The 19,398-nt window shown below is 42.0% G+C and overlaps 3 protein-coding genes across 5 annotated transcripts; 2 read left to right on the top strand and 1 right to left on the bottom strand.

Annotated features, from left to right (window-relative positions):
- The first annotated feature begins 298 nt into the window (after nt 1-298).
- Nucleotides 299-1,581, top strand: LOC120403193 (olfactory receptor-like protein COR8). Its single transcript, XM_039534042.1, has one exon. It carries the CDS (start codon nt 554-556, stop codon nt 1,490-1,492), a length of 939 nt encoding a protein of 312 aa, XP_039389976.1. The 5' UTR covers nt 299-553; the 3' UTR covers nt 1,493-1,581.
- A 6,629-nt stretch (nt 1,582-8,210) lies between these two features.
- LOC120404079 (olfactory receptor 1019-like) lies at nt 8,211-9,176 on the top strand. Its single transcript, XM_039536087.1, has one exon. The coding sequence runs from the start codon at nt 8,232-8,234 to the stop codon at nt 9,174-9,176; it is 945 nt and encodes a 314-aa protein (XP_039392021.1). The 5' UTR covers nt 8,211-8,231.
- Nucleotides 9,177-11,710: 2,534 nt separating this feature from the next.
- On the bottom strand, nt 11,711-16,808 carry LOC120403194 (olfactory receptor 1019-like). 3 transcript variants are annotated; one of them, XM_039534044.1, is made up of 4 exons: nt 16,707-16,783; nt 14,958-15,051; nt 14,307-14,524; nt 11,711-12,673 (listed from the first exon to the last, which is right to left on the bottom strand). In XM_039534044.1, exon 4 carries the CDS (start codon nt 12,647-12,649, stop codon nt 11,711-11,713), a length of 939 nt encoding a protein of 312 aa, XP_039389978.1. In that variant the 5' UTR covers nt 12,650-12,673; nt 14,307-14,524; nt 14,958-15,051; nt 16,707-16,783. The 3 variants fall into 3 exon arrangements, with proteins under 3 accessions (XP_039389978.1, XP_039389979.1, XP_039389977.1); XM_039534045.1 differs by lacking the exon at nt 14,958-15,051 and having other exon boundaries at nt 11,711-12,670; nt 16,707-16,808; XM_039534043.1 differs by lacking the exon at nt 14,958-15,051 and having other exon boundaries at nt 16,707-16,808.
- Between the last annotated feature and the right edge of the window lie 2,590 nt (nt 16,809-19,398).

Consider the following 19,398-nt stretch of genomic DNA (forward strand, 5'->3'; position numbering starts at 1 on the left):
GGTGACCAGATGTCCCGATTTTATAGGGACAGTCCCGATTTCTGGGTCTTTTTCTTATATAGGCTCCTATTACCCCCCACCCCCATCTTGATTTTTCCCATTTACTGTCTGGTCACCCTAATCTGGAAGGATCTAAAAAGTATGAGTGCTTTCTAACTTACCCTCAGCGAGCAGACAATATAAAGTACCCAGCTCAAACTCAAACACATACCAGGTATATTTCATTGGAGAAAATTTGTTATAATGTACATAAATCTGAAACTCCCTATGGGGAACTGGATGTCTAATTCCAGTCAATTTTATGGAGAGTTGGATGTCTAAATCTCCTAGACAGCCTTGAAAATCTCAGCCCTGTTAAAAAGTGAGTGTAAATCTAAAGCTCCATCCCAACTCTTCCCAGACATCTCGGTGGCTGGTTTCCTGTAAGATATTCACTACCTACATTCAAGACCAATGGTGTCATTCAGATTTAATTCATGCCATGAAATTTCCTTCTTCCATGCTGCTCACTCTTATTATCCCGGCAGGTATGGTTTCATGCACCCCTGTATAAATGGCTGAGGGCAATCATAGCACGGTGACCCAGTTCATCCTCCTGGGGCTGACGGATCGTCAGGAGCTACAGATACCCCTCTTCATGGTATTCCTAGTGATCTATGTTCTTACGCTGGTGGGGAATCTTGGAATGATTGTGTTGATCAGAGTTGATCCCCGACTCCATACCCCCATGTACTTCTTCCTTGGTAACCTGTCTGTTGTTGACCTCTTCTACTCCTCAATCTTCGCTCCAAGGATGCTGGTGAATTTCTTAGTGAGGAGTAAAAGCATTTCTTACTCTGCCTGTATTGCCCAACACTTCTCTTTTGTCGTGTTTGTGACCACAGAAGGGTTCCTGCTGGCAATGATGGCATATGACCGCTATGTAGCCATCTGTAACCCTCTGCTCTACACTGCTGTTATGTCTAAAAGAGTCTGTATTCATCTAGTGGCCAGCTCATATGTAGGGGGGCTCGTGAACTCACTGACCCACACATGTGGCTTGCTGAGGTTGTCATTCTGCGGGCCCAACGTCATCAATCATTATTTTTGTGACACTAACCCATTGCTGAAGCTCGCCTGCTCTGATTACCACATCAATGAGATTTTGCTTGTAACGTTCTCTGGGATTATTGCCATGTCCACCCTCCTGATTGTCATAATCTCTTATCTATACATCCTCTTCTCCATCCTGAGGATCCGCTCTGCCAAGGGCAGGCGTAAAGCTTTCTCCACCTGTGCCTCTCATCTGACAGCTGTCACCATGTTCTATGGACCTGTCAGCTTAAGCCACATACAACCCAGTTCCAGCTACTCACTGGAACAGGAGAAAATCTCTGCTGTGTTTTATACCCTGCTGATCCCCATGTTGAACCCCCTGATCTACAGCCTGAGGAACAAGGAGGTTAAGGATGCTCTTAAGAGGGTGATAGACTGGAAAAACATTCTCAGCTAATTTGTTCACCATGACAATTCCAGTCAATTGAGAAGAACAATTGGAAGAAGGATCGTAGTATGGTCTATGTGTCATTGCCTTGGTTTGTGTATCACAAATGTTGTACAAGAATTAAATGAAACTCAAAGAACTGATGTAGCATGTGGAAATTATGTTTTACAATTGCTTGAGAGGACCAGTGTTACCTAATGTCCTGTCATTATGTGGCTGTCGGAATATAGGCACCTTTCCTTGTTTCTTGACCATTACTCTATTTAAAATGTAGAGTAACCTGCAAGGTTATCTGAGATTAAAAATTAAATAAATGTGCTTAATTTCTTAATGTGTTGCTTTAATTAATGCTCAGTATGTAACTTGCACTATGAGAATTCAATGCTTTTTCTCTCTTTGGTGTCTGGGCTTCATACGGCCTGCCAGAGTTGATCTCTGTCCCCTGTATAACAGCCCTTAGCGGAGATGAAGACTTATCAGGTCCCTCCTCAGTCGTCTTGTCTCAAAACCAAACATGCCCAATTTTTTTTCAAACCTTTCCTAATAAATCAGGCTTTGTAAACCCTTTTTGTCGTTCCCCTCTGGACTCTCTCCTATTTGCCCACGTCTTTTCTAAAGTGCGGCTCCCAAACCTAGACACAGAACTTCAACTGAGGCCTCACCAGCGCCAAGCAGAGCCAAACAATCACCGCCCTGGTCTGACATACAACGCACCTGGTAATACACCCCAGACAGACTTTTTCACAACTGCATCTCGTTGTTGGCTCATACTCAACTTGTGATGCACTTGAACTCCCAGATCCATCTCAGCAGCACTTCTCCCTAGCTAGTTATTCCCCACGTTGTATTTATGCATTTGAGTTTTCCTTCTAGAGTGAAGTACTTTGCACTTGTCTTTATATTGATCACATCGATATTCATACTAGCGCTATATACATCTATTCTTAACGGTGTTGTCATATATACTTAGGCTTGGAAGGAACAGGTTTTTCTCAATAAATGTTGGTAAATATTGATTTCACCGTATGCACACAAACCAATGAAAAAAATGTTGCCATCAATAATAATTGAAATTTACAGCTAGGCAAAAGAAGAAAAATTACAGCTTGAGAATGTATTAGAGTTTGATTTAAGGATATTTATGTTGTATATTTTGACATGTCATGTTGGCAGTTATAAAGCTTTAACTTTTTGAATCTCAGTGTCGGCTGTCATTAAAAAATTGATGTCTGACCTCCCATTGTCTGATCCCCATAATTTCCCGCAATTGTAAAGGTTTAAACTTTTAAAATAAAAAAGGCTTAAAAATAAACATTGATAATATCAATTAAAATTATAACAAACTTAAAAAAATCCAATTCTGACAAGGCTCTATATACTCGTTATACGGCTTTATTCTCAATCATCTTGTTGTCACCTTGTGCTGCTCCCCATCTGTTTGTCATCTGCACCGTTGGCTCTTATTTTAAGTTTATATTACAAGCTCCTTTGGCCAGAGGTTGGTTTTTTTGTTATATGTTGGTCCAGCACCTAACAGAATGGGGCTGGAATTAAGCCCAATACTAATTAATTAATGAAGTAATATCAATAATAATGCTCATGTAACGTTACTCCCACCAATGCCATATATTTCAGAGAGGTAGTTGTGTTAGTCTGTTTCAGCAAAGACAACGAGGAGTCCTGTGGCACCTTAAAGACTAACAAATTTATTTGGGCATAAGCTCTGGGTTCCGGCCCACGATAGCTTATGCCCAAATAAATTTGTTAGTCTTTAAGGTGCCACAGGACTCCTCGTTGTCAATGCCATATAGTGATTTTCTAGGTTTACTTACAGCAATGCTATAAATTGATCATATATTTTAAGGGCTAGAAAGGACAATGAGATCATTTAGTCTGACTGTATAACTCAGGTCACACTCCTATACAGTTACCCTTGGTATTAAGCCCCTTAACTGGCATTTTATTAAGTGTATCTTCCAGAGAGCCATCAGGTCTTGATTTCACAGCAGCTCTAGCTGGATAAACCATCACTTCCCATGGTAGTTCATTCCAGCCGTTAACCACCCTCACTGTTGAAAATGTGAGCCTCATGACTAATCTGAATTGGGCTAGTTTTACTCTGAGCAATACGATATATTGTTCATTAGAGCTGGGGTTGAGAGGGGAGTTGGACCAAAATACTTTTTTTCTGAGCAACACAGATTTGGGTTAACTGAAATATTTCATGAATCTGTGTCAAATGAGCTGGACTGTTTTGCTTTGATCTAAAACCTCAGAAAAATCTAAAAGGTCAAAATATTTTAAGTTTCCCATTTAAAAGACTTTTTGTTTCAAAATTTACTTCAATTTAATTAAAAAATATAACAATTGCAAAAACAGCAACTGATCAAACATTTCATTCAACTTGTCAGTCGGCCAAAAAATTTGAATTTTTTTAAAAAAATATCAATTTGGGTCAACCAGAAACTAAATTTTTCATGTATGTTTCAGAATAGCCAGCAAACCAAGAAAGCAGCTATTCACAGAGCTCTTTTGCTCATACAATTTTTTTTCTCCTCATTGCTGTATACTGATTAGCCCTATTCTCACCAGTGAGACAATTCTATTGCTTTAGGGCTGGTCGACACGGGAAACTGACTCTACAGCTGTCTAATGTAACTTCTTACATGGCCTCAACTAAGAATGCCATTTTCTGGTTTAGTTTAATCCAGTAAATTAAGAGTGTCCATACCAGGAGCTATTCAGGAATAGCTCTACTGCCTTAAATTCACATATTACCACTTTTTTACTTTACCACCCCCAGCTTATGTAGCCAGCAGTGACAGAAGCTCTCTCTAGCTTTTTCCAGGGTTATGCTGTGCTCATGTCCACTGCTCGGCTTTCTCATTTTTTAGTTAGTTGAGATGGTCTGGAACTGTAATTAATGCTCCTATTGTTGTTGAACTCTGATCCCGTTTTTAGAAGACAAAACAAGACAAACAAACACAAAAAGGGAACAACAAGAACAGCAAAGACAGAAATTTCAGCTTCTGTCTGTAGTGTTAACTTTCACTGCCATCTCACTTCTGGCGAAACACAGGGATGGGACACAATCTTATTAGCCACTCTGCTCATGTTATTCCAGGCCAAGAAATGATCTGTGAAAACTGGTGTCCCATATTGCCTGTGCAAAGAACAATATCAGATCTTCATCTAGCCATCAGTCCAGAGACACAGAACATGCCAACTGAGATTCAAAACTTTGTTATGAAATATATGTCACAGTGTACTCCTGGCAGCGACGGGGCTACCAGTTGAGAACTTCTCTGATTCAGGGCAATGGGGGCAGCTCATTTGGAAACTAAAAGAAGGAGAATACAGAGGACACTTGAACTTATGCCCAACTATTGGAGACAACAAATCTTGGTGATTATCCCCAATCTCCAAAAGGACGTATAGGATATTTAATGATCTCATTTCTGCCTCACCTGTGATTCTGAGTCTTGAGGTGCTGTCCCTGGTGGCCACTGAAGCAAATATAAATAGTCTGCATCATCAACACACCAGCGTTTAGAGAGAAGGATGAAATTGCTCTCGCCACGGGTAAGTCTCCCGGGTCTGGCGCCAACAGAAGTGGAATAAACATTATCTCTGATTATTCTTTTGAGGTTAGTTTTTTCTGCACTCGGATTTTTGGCCATTTCAACCTTATGTTTGTTTTGTTTTTGTTTCAGCATAAAATATAGTTTCCTGACTGTTGGATGTATTTATTTTGGTAAGAACAAAATAGATTAAGGGGGGAAATTGAAAATAAGGCGTTTGGATGTCTAATATTTTATGTTTTGTGTCATTTATTCAGTCTAAATAACTTTCACTTTTCCGTTAATACCAAGAATTCTGATCCTGAAAGAAAGAAGATTTAGTTTGGGTTTAAGGTGATGGAATGACTTCCATGGGGCTAGAGGTTCTCAGTCTATACACAGAATATGTGCAGCCTAAATCAGATCCAATACATGATTCCACTTTACACTCATCCATGGTCTTCAAATATTCTCTGCAGGTCAGAATTCACATTACAGGAGGAAGAGAAAACAGGGGAAGGTCTGTGGAAAGGCTGCAAAGCACTTTCATTGCGGTGCCTGTTCTGAGATTAAAAAATAGGATTTCAATCTCAATAGCCTCCAGTAGCCCCTTAGCCGTCAATGGGTCAGATCTCAACATGGTGTAAGTCAGTACAGCTCTATTGGAATTAATGGGCAAAATTTGCAGCTGGTGTAAGTGGGCCATAGTTCTATTGAACTATCTATTGAATCTATCCCCATACACCCTTATATCTATCTACTTAATTGTCCAAAAAAGGATTTGACATAGGTATGAATATTAAAAGTATCTGTATTTGCATTGGAATGGTGACTACGTTTACAGGCTTTGGGACATGGGGTTTGTTGGAGGTTACTGACTAAACTGAGGAGGAAACTTCCCCCATAACCATGTTATTCCATAATGCTTATTACGATGGCTTGCACCTACCTCTGAAACATACTGTAATGACTACCACCATAAATAAATAGATCATTAGGGGACCTGTTCTGTAAATTCCTGTGTTCTGTATATTTAATTTAACTTTTTAAACCCCTGACACAAGTAGCATGGCAGAAGGAACTGGTGAGATTGAGAGCAGTTTGTTTAATAAATAGGAAATACCCAAGCTATTTTCAGGTAACTTTCTATCTAGACTAAAAATCCGAAACAGGAATGAGATACTTCACTGCCATCGGCATACGTCTCATATTATTTTCAGCAACATTGCTGACCGCACACTGTTCTCATGCACACAGGTATGCACCCAGGGTAGCTCAGCTGAAGTCGTTGGGCTAATTAAGAGGTAGCCCATTTCCTGTTTTCTTGAAGCAAATGGAGATCATAATGGAATGTATCAAACAGAAAATGGGGAGTCTGTCTGTATCATCGCTTTCAGAGAAAATGTTGTGATCAGGGCTGGTCAGGTATGTTCCCACTGAACACTTTTTTCATCACCCATTCATCAAAACTGGAATGGTTTGCGGGAAAGGATCAGTTTGGGCAAATTTTTCAACATGAACATTTGGGGGGGGGAAGCTTATAAATTGTTGAAATGTTTTTGTTTCAAAATAAAAAAAATCTATTTTCATGATTCAACGTAAAAAGTTGTTTTGAAATTTCAGCTAATTGCAGCTAAAAAAAATGTTTGCAGCCAAACCATGATATAGATGATCTAGAATGTATCAAAATAAAATATTTCAATTGACCTGAATTTATTTCTTTTCCTGATTTTTGGTTAGCAAAAAATTTCAATGTTTTGACTCCGTCCCAATTCAAGACAGGAAAAAGCGTCAATATCTCAAACTTTTTCATGGTCTAGGAAAACCATTTCCTGCCCTGTTCTGCTCGTGTTCTGGGGGCAATGGCTGTCATGTATCGGTGCAGGGAGAGCTAATCACGGAAGCATTTTATATCCAGTGTGCAGTCTCTGTCCACTCAGGCTGGCCAGTGCTATCAGACAAACAGGGAGTGAGGCCAGGCTCTGGTTCATCTTCAAGCCAGCTGCTCATGCAGCTTCTGCACACTCTAGCTAACCCACCCCCATCACTCAGGGAACCCTAGTGGTAACATTCTCCCTGAATTCTGCCCATGTGCTTCCATTTTCTGTGAGTACCTGAGACTTGCCCGGGTCTACACTCAGCAAGAACCTGTCAGTGCCTAGTGTTGGATAAACCAAAACCAGTAGCTTGCAGACGAGGTTGCCTGATACCATAGCACTTTCCCTGCTGAATCTACACAGAAAAGGCTTTTAGGTGGTATAGACTAAAAGCATCACTGCCGTGTAGAAAGATTTGCAATGTGTGGGAGAAAATAGTTATAATGCACATCTGCAAAAGGTACATTTTATTGCAGTGGGTTTATAACAGATCTCTATTACGGATGTCCACTATTAGGGGTCTAAATCCATATTTAGTTAATGCATTTTAAACTGGCCTGTGTTTTCAATACAGCTGTGTGAATAACAGATGTTTTTGGTTTGTAGCAATTTCAAAAAGTCAGAAAAAAATCATTTTGGGTCATGGAATTTATTTGAAATTTTCAGCAAATCTTACAGTAAAAGAAAAATCAGGGTCAAACAATGTTTCAGGTTTAAAAAAGTTTTGTTTTCTTTGAGCATTTTTAAATGATTAATTAAAAAAAAAGGAAATGTTGAAACTTACAAGTCATGTAAACTAAAAAGATTTTGGTGTTGCTGAATCTGCGTTTTTTCTGGGGGGGGAAAACATTCAATTGAAATTTCTTTCCAGTTCTAGTTTTCAAAGGGAATGAGTACCAGAGCTCCCAGGGATATCCGTAGGATCAGGAACAGAAAAGCAGGGCTAGTGAATGAACTCTAGACAATTCACTGGTCTCTCGGTTTATTCATTGACTTTGCTTTTCATACGGAACATTACCATTCTCTGTTGCCTCTGACTGTATAGACTATCAGGTCGGATGCACTTTAATACACAGTATGTGCTAATTCTCAGCATGACAAAGCCTTAGATGTAGTGGACAGTGTGAGTGTAATGCAAACAGTGTATTCCCTAGGATTGTCCCCTGACGTATTCCCACTGCCTCGGGTTGGTACAATATTTCACGAGGGAAGTCAGAATGAGTGTGAAGGATCCACTCTTGGTCCTTTCTTGGCTCCTGTTTAATTGTACATTTCACTTTTTCCCTGTAAAGGAAAACATGGTTGGAAGAAATGGCAGAGGGAAATCACACCATGGTTACGGACTTCATTTTCCAGGGATTCATGGATCATCCTGAGCTTCAGGTCCCCCTCTTTGTGTCGTTCCTAATGATCTATGTTATCACCCTGGCGGGGAATCTAGGAATGATCATGTTGATCAGGTTCAACTCCCGACTCCACACCCCCATGTACTATTTCCTCAGCAATTTGTCTCTTGCTGATGTTGGTAATTCCTCAGTGGTTGCTCCCCGGTTGCTGATGACTTTTGTGGTTCAGGCCAAACCCATTTCTCTCGCTGCATGCGCAGCACAATTTTTCTTTGTCTGTAACTTTCTGACCAATGAAGCTTGCCTGTTGGCGGTAATGGCATATGATCGCTTCACAGCCATCTGTAACCCCTTGCTCTATAGCGTCGTCATGTCAAAGAGACTTTGTGTATTACTAGTAGTTGCTTCATACATATGTGGCTTTGTGAATGCAGTTATTCAGACTCCATTTATATTTACCCTGTCCTTCTGTGACTCCAATGTCATCAACCATTTCTTCTGTGACATCCCCCCAATTCTTAAGCTGTCCTGCTCTGACACCCACAGTGCTAACATGGTGCATTTCACCTTGTCCACTATAGTGGTCATGACGACTATTCTCATTGTACTATTCTCCTACATGTACATCCTCATTGCCATCCTGAAGATCCACTCTGCCAAGGGCAGATACAAAACCTTCTCCACCTGTGCCTCCCACCTGACAGCCGTCACAATTTTTTACGGGACTGTGATCTTCATGTATTTACGACCCAGTTCCGGCTATACCACAGACCCAGACAAGATCATCTCTGTGTTTTATATACTCATAATTCCCATGCTGAACCCCCTGATCTACAGCCTGAGGAACAAGGAGGTGAAGGACGCCTTTAGAAGGATGATAAACAGGAAGGTTTGTTCTCAGTTAATATAATTATTGGGATTTGTGCTTATCAATAAACAAGTGATAAATAGTGAATTCTGTGTCATAGCTCTGATTTCCTTTGTTTTAACTGTATTCTGTGGCTTGTTCCAAAATATATATATATTAAAAAAATATGGAATCCAAGCCTGTTCATCTTGAGAATTCAGTCTCCCAGGTTCAGGAATGACCGTGAGGCTGCAAAGAATACACTATCGAAAGGGAGCATTTGTCACAGACCCCCTTCAGCTCCCCTTGCTGGATACCCACCAGCTGGTATTGAGGGGAATCCCAGCCTGGACTCCCAGATGTTTTAAGCTGCCAGAGACTGAATGGAGCCAGTCACTGCTGCAGTCTCGGGGTTCGTAGGCACACAATCAGGGTGTAGGAGCTCTGCCTAGCGCCCTTTCTGGAGAGCTAGAACCTGCTATCTAGCTGCCTGGTCCCTGGGCTCAGGGATGACTGTTCAGACTCTGCCGTAACTTAAACACCCCCTGTCCTAGAATGCCAAAGAACAGCATGAGCCTTCTGGGTTACAGCCGAACTCCCCCACAGGGCCACACAATGTGTGTAAAGAATGTAACACAGAGAGGGACACTCTGAACTGGAATCTAACACTGTAGAGCAAATGCTTCACTAATAAAGCACAAGCTCATTTAAAAAAGGACACTCATCCTAACTTCAATGGACCTCACTAGCTGATCCTTTCCTTGGGCGTCCTCTGGGGTATCCATCTGTGTTCAGACAGCCTGCTCCTTCCCTCCTCATCTAGCTCCTACATGCAGCTCCTCTCAGATCTAGCTGGTCAAACATGGCCAGGTAGAACCCAAATAGAGGAGCTTCTGCCCTCTTATAACCAGCTTACCCTCTGTCAGGTAACCTTATGATCAGCCTCTTCCGATGACCAGATACCCCTACCAGGCAACCACTCCTTTTCTTCCCCATCAACAGAAAGTTTAGATGGAAAATTTTCAAACACTCCCAACAAGAAACAAATCCAAAGCTCATTGAAGCCAATGAAAAGGCTCTGATTGACTTCAGTCAATATTGGTTCAGACTGCAGGAGTTTAAGTGGAGATATTCAAAAGGCGTCAAACTCACATTCCAGGGAGTTGCCCAGGGAACTGGATGTCTAACTGCTCATTTAAAATGTGTATTTGCTCATGGGCAGTTGTCGATTGCACTATGGGGTTTCCAATCCTGTATTAAAGTGTTGAAAGGAAAATAGCAGTGGAAGCAAAATGACTTTGGCCCACACACATATTGCCAGTTTAAGAACATCACAATGTTAATCAATAGAGTAACTTTGATGTCCTTTTATGTTGGCACTATAACTCCATTCCATTTTGCACATATATGGAAAAATCATAAGCAGTATTCCTAGGAGCACAAGAAGAGGATTTAAGCGATCAATGATTCAGACAAAACTTCCCTGGACTAACCAACGCGTATCCAGTATGAATATTCAAACATCACAGTGTGTGAGCAAGCTTGCTAGTGCTATGAATATTGATAGCCCCATCACACTACAACTTCATAATGTGTACTAGCACATCACAATTGTACATCATTCTAAATTGATTGGACTACATTCGTTCTTGATCTGTCCCCATATCATTCTCAAGGGAATTACTTCAGGGATGAACCTGTCTCAATGTTTACAAATTCCAAAGAAAGCCAAACAAAGCAGACCATTGATATAATTTCAGGATTGCCAGAGAAACTCTTTCATAGGTTGGAGAGAAGATAAATAAATAAAATGCCATACATAAAAGGGCAACAGTTTTCAATGAGTAAAACCAGTGGTTCTCAGAATTCTCTGGCCTGTGACCCCATGTTAAACAGAAAAAAGGGTTTGAAATCCCTATTAAGTTTTGGGATGCTCCCCTTCCATCTAACCGTGGAGACAGGGAGGCTGGTTGTGTTGCCTGGAAACAACCTCTTATGTTGAGAACTCAAGAGTAAAACAACATCCTCTTAATGTCGGCACGATGCAGCGATGAGAAAAGATGCTCTGATTTGGTGCAGGCTAGTTCTGCATGATAAAGCTCAACTCTGCATTATTCAGACTAAGTCCCTAAGCTCACCATAGAGGACTTTTCTGGGGAATTTATCGTTACACATTCTGATAACACGACCTATCTCCCTAAGCTGAGCTTTGATAATCGTTACCTCAGTTTGGTTGCTTCTATTCTGTATGTTTAACAGTGCCCTCCACTGGATGAAATCTCAGAACTCATGAAGGATACATACGATCTTCTCATTCTCTCACCTGAACTCCAACCTGGCCTAAAACATAAAAGGCAACAGCAATTGTCCTTTAAGCCAAATGCCAGAGCATCTTGCCGATTCTACATAGTGTCCCAGACCCTCATTCATGGATCTTAAAAACACCAATTTCTAATGTTGTATTTGACTGTGTTACATCATATTATTTTCTGTACATCACATGGAGTGTCTGAGTCATAGAAATAAGGATAATGATACAGAGAACTCACTCTTCTTCCATCTGCTGTTTATTGGTTAAAATATAATAATGATTATAATTACCAAGAAAAGTTCTTCCTGTATATCATCCTTTTAAAGGCATCATTTACCTCCTTGTTTCTCAGGCTGTAGATCAGGGGGTTCAACATGGGGATCACAAGGGCATAAAACACAGAGGTAACCTTGTCTTGGTCCATCAAATAGCTAGAACTGGGTCTTAAATATATACATATCAGCGTCCCATAAAACATAGTGACGACTGTCAAGTGGGAGGCGCAGGTGGAAAAGGTTTTGCATCTCCCCTTGGAAGAATGGATCCTAAGAATGGCCACAAGGATGCACATGTAGGAGATTAGGACACCCAGGAAAGTAGTTGTGACAATTACAGTAGAGAAAGTGAAAAGTACAAGGTCAGTGACATGGGTGTCAGAGCAGGACAGCTTCAGCATAGGGGGCACATCACAGAAGAAATGGTTGACAACATTGGAGCTGCAGAAGGACAGACTGAATATAAATAGTGTTTGCACAATTGAATTCACAGAGCCACATAAGTATGTACCAGCCACAAACAGGACACAGTGTCTCTTGGACATAATGGCTCTGTATAGCAGAGGATTACAGATAGCTTTGAAGCGGTCATATGCAATCACAGCCAGGAGGCAACATTCGCTGGTCACAAAGAAACAGACGAAGAATAGTTGTGCCGCACACTCAATCAAAGGAATGGTTCTAGTCTCTGCTACAAAGGTCATTAGCAACCTGGGAGCTATGGCAGTGGAATATCCAATGTCTACAATGGACATCTGGCTTAGGAAAAAGTACATGGGGGTATGAAGTCGGGTTTCGAACATGATTAACACTATCATCCCAAGATTCCCCATCAGGCTGACCACATACATCACTAGGAACAACATAAAGAGGGGGATCTGCAGCTCTGGATGATCTGTGAATCCTACAAAAATGAACTCGGTCACCGTGGTGTGGTTTCTCTCTGCCATTTATTCCAGAAACGCTCTCCTCTGCTGGTGGGAAAAAAAAATAAAGATCACAATTAATCACAGGCCAATAAAGTAATGAGTGCAGATCGCTCATAACCCCTGTGATTGTTCCTGTGAAACAGCGTATGAACATACTACAGCTGAAATACATCAAAGGACACTCCTAGGGAATGTTCTCTTTGTATTCCCCACATGCTTTCCATTAGAGACAGGACATGTTCCAGCTACAGAAATATCGTGTACTCTGTGTTAGAGTGACCAGATGTCCTGATTTTATAGGGACAGTCCCGATTTTGGGGGCTTTTTCTTATATAGGCTCCTATTACCCCCTACCCCCATCCCGATTTTTCACACTTGCCCTCTGGTCACCCTACTCTGTGTTAATATGCATGAAACCATCCAGTGGGTCAAATCTTCTATAAAATAAGCGAGATATAGATTGGGAGTGTTTAGTTTAGAAGGGAGGCAAATAATCTATCAATGTCTGCAAATAATCAATGCTAGAGAGTTTATTCATTGTCATTGGTTTTCTCTTCCTAATCCAAATGACCTCAAAGGGCACAAGGGATGCTCTGTGCCCCTTTTATATAGGAGCCTAAATATAGATTTGGGTGCCCAATATGAGGCAGCCCCAGTGGAAACATTTGGTATCACTGTCTGTGTAGCCTTAAAGTGTCCCTGTTCTATTGGAGCCAGTGTATGTTTTACAAAAAAAACAGGAGTACTTGTGGCACCTTAAAGACTAACAAATTTATTTTAGCATGGTTGGGAATGGTTGGGTCATTACACCAATTGAATCTATTTCCCTATGTTAAGTTCTCCTCACACCTTCTATGGGCCATCTTAATTATCACTTCAAAAAGTTTTTTTTCCCTCCTGCTAACGATAGCTCATCTCAATTGATTAGACTCTGCCTGTTGGTATGCATACTTCCACCTTTTCATGTTCTCTGTATGTATAAATATCCCCTGTCTGTGTGTTCCATTCTATGCATCCGAAGAAGTGAGCTGCAGCTCACGAAAGCTCATGCTAAAATAAATTCGTTAGTCTTTAAGGTGCCACAAGTACTCCTGTTTTTTTTGCGGATACAGACTAATATGGCTGCTACTCTGAAACCTGTATGTTTTACAGACATTCTTTGTATCCATGTGCATTATTTTTCCTCCCTGTTACAAATCCTCCTAGAGGTAATAACACTTGTAGGTGGTGGGGACTGTAACAGATTCTATGATTACTTTTGACTTATAGATACAAAGAGCCTAGAAATGAAAAAAAATGCATCTCCCGGGGATAAATACTAAGTAAACCTGTGGAACTCCTTGCCAGAGGATGTTGTGAAGGACAAGACTATAGCAAGGTTTAAAAAAGAACTAGATAAATTCATGGAGGATAGGTCCATCAATGGCTATTAGCCAGGATGGCAGGGATGGTGTCCCTAGCCTCTGTTTGCCAGAAGCTGGGAATGGGTGACAGGGGATGGATCACTTGATGATTCCCTGTTCTGTTTATTCCCTCTGGGGCACCTGGCACTGGCCACTGTTGGAAGACAGGATACTAGGCTAGATGGACCTTTTGTCTGGCCATTATGTTTCTATGGAATTTCACGGCCACATGCACAAAGAGATGCTCAAAAGAGAATAATAATTATGTTTCTTACCAGTCATGGTGTAGGTGTACACTCAGTAAATTCCATTGTGGTTTGTATTTGGTGGAGGAAGATATGGGCTGGTTTGACTCCTCATTAACCAGTTGACTTCAGCAGAGCTACTCTACATTCACACTGGTGTGACTGAGATCAGAATCCGGCCAGTGACACGGTAACACAGTGTGAGATGTGTGATGATGGGAGCAAAGCATCTCATATCCGTTTGCAGTCTTTAGGATAGAAAGAAAATGAGTTGGAGATAATTTGGGAGTTTCCTAGTTACTGGAAAAACACAGGTCTCTGGATTCTGCATATCAGGGCCGCCCAGAGCGGGGGGCAAGTGCGGCAATTTGCCCCAGGATCCCACGAGAGTTTTTCGGGGCCCCTGGAGTGGAGTCCTTCCCGTGCTCCAGGGGCCCCGGAAAACTCTTGTGGGGCCCGGGCCCGCGGAGCTTCTTCTGCTCCGGGTCTTTGGCGGCAGGGGGTCCTTCCACCCCGGGGCAGAAGGACCCCTCACCGCTGAATTACCGCCAAAGCGGGACCCGCCGCCGAAATGCCAGGTCTTTGGCGGTAATTCGGCGGTGAGGGGCCTCCGCCGCGGGTTTTCGGGACACTTCAGCGGCGGATCCCAGAGCGGAAGAACCCCCACCACCACTGAATTACCGCCGAAGCAGGGGCTCCCCGCTGCCGAAGACCCCAGGCCTCCTGAATCCTCTGGGCGGCCCTGCTGCATATTCGCTCTGTCTTTACACCTGCGCTAGAAGAGTAAAAAAAAGAAATTATTTTTAGTAAATATAGGGAACATAGGAATTTCCATACCAGATCAGACAAATGATGCATCTAATTGAGTATTGTCTGTGCATTGGCAGCCTTTGCTGTGTGCTTCAGGTAACGGGGCAAAGCCCACACCGCAGGAAGTTATTCACTAACATGCCTATAGGGGTATTTTCACCCTACATCCAGGCAGTGAGTGGTTGCTTTGTGCTCTGAAGCATGAAGGTTTTTACATCCCTTGCAAATGTCTGTCTCATGCCTAATGTAACTGTTCCCAATATTTATACTATGAATCAACCCCTCCTTCCCCCGCCCCCCAAAATAAAACATAGGGAAAAAACTGCTCAAAAGACTTTAAGGTTGAAAAATTCCACAATTGAAAATTAAGAAATGCCAGATTTGTGGGTGCCCATGCAACCTTAATTCTGCCCACTTAGGTGTTTGCATTAGGATAGTCTTCAATTACATTATCACATGCTGCTGTTTCTCCTTAGAACCACTGGATCCCTGCCTTATTCAGTGTATAGGACACACTAACTTTTGGGTGACTGAGTAGCCAACCTACATGATGTTCTGTTAATGTAGTTTTGCATATGTAATTTCCTGGGTTTTTAAAAAGGCAAAACTCAGTTCTGTCACACCACCTCCGTTCGGCATCCTCTTGGTTTGCACCTGTAACCACCTGCCCTGCATTACAGACTTCTACCACTTGCACTACAGGCCTTCGCAAGAGCAGGCAGTTTTCCTAGAAATGACCAGGGAGATTTGTAGGATCTGTGGGGAGCCTGACCCAGTATTCTGCCTCTCTCCATCTGGGAAAGGTAGGGGAGAGCCTGCCCACATAAAATCCCCAGAGAAGGGAATGAACCACTGGGCCAGGTATGTAATGCAGAGGTGGTTCTCTCCTGCCCCAATCAACTCTGGTTGAGCAGGTCCAGAAGCAGTCACTGTCACTATTCCAGGTGCAACATTGTCAATATCTGCTGTTTTTTTGGTGGCAGTGTGGGCCCATCTGCTTAGAATACAGGTATTATATCAGCAGGAAGCTCAACTTTTGCTCACAACTGAAGCAAGGAAGGGGTGACAGTGGTTGTCAAAAGCTAAACCTGAATAGAATGTCATGGGGAAAAAACAACAAACAAAACATGCTCTTCTCAAGTCTGAGGTCTTTCTCCCCAACTGAATTTCCAAAACTTGCTGCAAACAATGGAGGTGTTTTAGCTTCTCAAAAACAAGAATGCAAGAAGCTGTTGGAATGGAAAGTGCTCGGTAACCTAATACAGGGAACATGACCAGCTCCTCCAGTAGTAAATGCCGGATTCTTTTTTTGATTATTAAATATAGAGCTGATAAAGGTGCTTGACTGTGTAACCAAAGCTCACACTTCAGAGCTCTCTGTCCCCCTCCAGAGGCTGGACCACATAGAGCTAACAAAACCAGGCATTTTAGATCAGGTAGTTCATTTTTTTTCGATCCCGAGGTCCTGGGCTTAATCCCCAGTGTCAATGACAGAACCAAGAGCATGTGTTGCAAGTGATATTAAGCTGAGACAGAAATATTATGTTCCTCCACAGAACAGGCACACAACCAGGGGTGTGACAGAAAGTTTCCTGAGGACTCTGGGTCTGGTCCTCTTACCTGCTGATGTGCATCAGCCTTGCCCTGCAGACTGTCAGGCAGAGATGTGGTATTGTAACCTGGAATCTTGAGTTGCCTTTAATTTATGCTGTACCCATTCTGTGTGTAAACAGAGAACTTCAGTTCTTCAAATTGTGACTCCAGCACCAGATCCTCTCTAGAGTTTTTGAGCTAACACCACAATTCATCATGCAAAAGGACACATCTGACACTAAATACATGAAATGGCAAAATAAGACATAAGAAAACAAGAGATTATATTTTATGGTTTTCTCTGACTGCTAGTTATCTTACACTATTTGATTATTCTGCAAATAGATACCATCAACATAAGCCATCCTGTAGCATCCTGTACATTTTCCCCACTGTGTTTTATTCTGAAGCAGAAAAGCCAAAAATAAATATCAAGTCAATATAGCTGAAAAGCGGATGACAGGGAATCTAATTCAAAAAAGATTCCTACTCTGTCAAAGCTGAGTGGATTAAGCCTACCTGTGGAGGAAGAGGTACATTATCATTGATCCCAGTAGAACAGTGTGTGGCTGACACAAGTGGTTCTTATTTGGTTCAGTGGCAACTAGGGACAAAATCCCTGAAGCAGCATGAACCTCAGAAGAGAGAGTTAAAATGTCTTTTATATCTCCTGGAGGTTGGGCATAATAAATCACAGAGTCTAAAGTAGAACAGCTCCAACAGGAGAGACTGGGGGAGAACCACACCAGAATATCCCGTACTTCAGAGGCTAGAGTGCCCACAGGAGAGAGATTGAGCTGCCCAAAGTGGCAATTAGACACCTAAATCCCTTTGTGAATCTAGCCCTCAGTACTTTGTGATTTAGGAGTACAGGTTTCATCTCTGCCATGTGCCAACACTTAGCTGCAGCCTACAGCTGGACAGGGAGGGATAGGTCAATGGTTTAAGCATTGGCCTGCTAAACCCAGGATTGTGAGCTCAATCCTTAAGGGGGTCACGTAGGGATCTAGGGCAAAATCAGTACTTGGTGAAGGCAGGGGGCTGGACTCAATAACCTTTCAGGGTCCCTTCCAGCTCCATGAAATAGGTACATCTCCATACATGATTTAAAGGTATTGCTATATCTGCTAGGGATATGCTTGTCTACTGATATGGTTATACTGGTATAAGCATCAGTGTGGCTGAAGTTATACTTGTGTAAAGGTGCCATATACTGGAATAGGGCCATAGATTATAAGCCAAAGAAGACCACTGTAACAAAGCTAGTCTGACATCCTGTGTAATACAGGCCATAAATTTTTTTTTAAAAGTCAATTCAGGTGAACCCCTAATCTTTGTATCACCATCTCCTTTAGCAGGGATCACAGACTAGCCATTGCACCCCAAAGCTACCTATCACATTGCATTAGTGCTTTCTCCCTAGCATTAGCCTAAGAATAAAACCTTTACCCTGCTGTAACTGAGCCTATGCTACAGGGTAGAGCAGAGTGAAATTCAGCATTTCAATGCCATGGGAAAAATTGACTTTTCAACATTTGTTTGCATCCCAAATCAAGGAAAAAAGTTAAAATACTAACATTTTGAATGGAATGGAAATTCTGAAAAATGTCCATTTGGAAATGTTCAAAAATTTCAAAACAAAACATTTTGAAATTTTTGAACATGAAACACTTGGACATTCCAAAATTGAAATGCTTCATGTTAGTATATTGACCTGACTTAAAATACTGCTGCCTGCCTCTGATTCCAAATAAATATCAAAGTTTCAGCCTGGTCTGCCATTTGAGACTGTAACTAAGGAAAAAGACATTGTTTTATCCACATTAAAAAAAAAATGACTTTTCCTCTGAGAAACTCTGGTGACCCCAGGCTTTGCAGCAGTGACTTGAAATTTGATAGGGTGGTGCCTTATGCCAGTCTCATGAAAATCTGCCCAAATTTGACCATTTAAAAAATTGTTGTTCACACAGGATCAATGGAAGCTCTAGCAAATCTCTCAGTTTAATCCCCCCAAGCTTAACATCTCAACATCCCAGCAATTCCAGATCTGGCCTGTTGCAGGGTCTCAAACTGGGCACCCAAAATTAGCAGCCAGTTTTGACCTTAATTTCTCTGTGCTTCAATTCCCTACCTCACAGGAGTATTTTGAAAATAAATTCAGACACTACAGTGATAAACACCACCGAAAAAGCACATAAGCCAAGTATGAATTCTATCTTCAGAGCAAGGCTGGAAGAGTTTAAATAAGACCTGGTGTAGCAAGGCCCTGCAGGTCCCTCTTGCCTCCTACCAGGCTAACAAAGTTGTCCAGAAACCCTGGGGTTCAGTAACTACTAGTATCATTCACCTACAGGTTCTGTTCCTATAACCTTTTGGCCATACACAGCTTAGATTCTAGAAGAGGTTTGTTTTGGTTTTTCCCCCTTCCTTCCTATCTGTCTGTTTTGGTGTCCTTCCTCCCAGCCCTTTATATAGCCGCAGGCTAATTGGCTGGGTAACTGTCTCCCATTCACCAATTAGGTGCAGGTTTTTCAAGCCGGCTGCAACCTGCATCCTTTAATGGGAGCTGGCGTGACACAGGGCTGAGTCAGCAGCTCTTGCCCAGCCCCCTGTCACACCTGGGCCCACACACTGACTGACGAGGCTAAACCAAAATCCTGAACAGCTGCTCTCAGAGTGGGCCCTGTCCATTCTCTGCACTCAGGCTGGCTGGGAGCTT

This window comes from Mauremys reevesii, linkage group 4 (assembly GCF_016161935.1).
Source record: "Mauremys reevesii isolate NIE-2019 linkage group 4, ASM1616193v1, whole genome shotgun sequence".
NCBI classification, from domain to species: Eukaryota; Metazoa; Chordata; order Testudines; family Geoemydidae; genus Mauremys; species Mauremys reevesii.

Bases quoted from the DNA above. Each gene is read 5' to 3' on its own strand.
- LOC120403193 (XM_039534042.1), top strand. From the start codon at position 554: ATGGCTGAGGGCAATCATAGCACGGTGACCCAGTTCATCCTCCTGGGG.
- LOC120404079 (XM_039536087.1), top strand. From the start codon at position 8,232: ATGGCAGAGGGAAATCACACCATGGTTACGGACTTCATTTTCCAGGGA.
- LOC120403194 (XM_039534045.1), bottom strand. From the start codon at position 12,649: ATGGCAGAGAGAAACCACACCACGGTGACCGAGTTCATTTTTGTAGGA.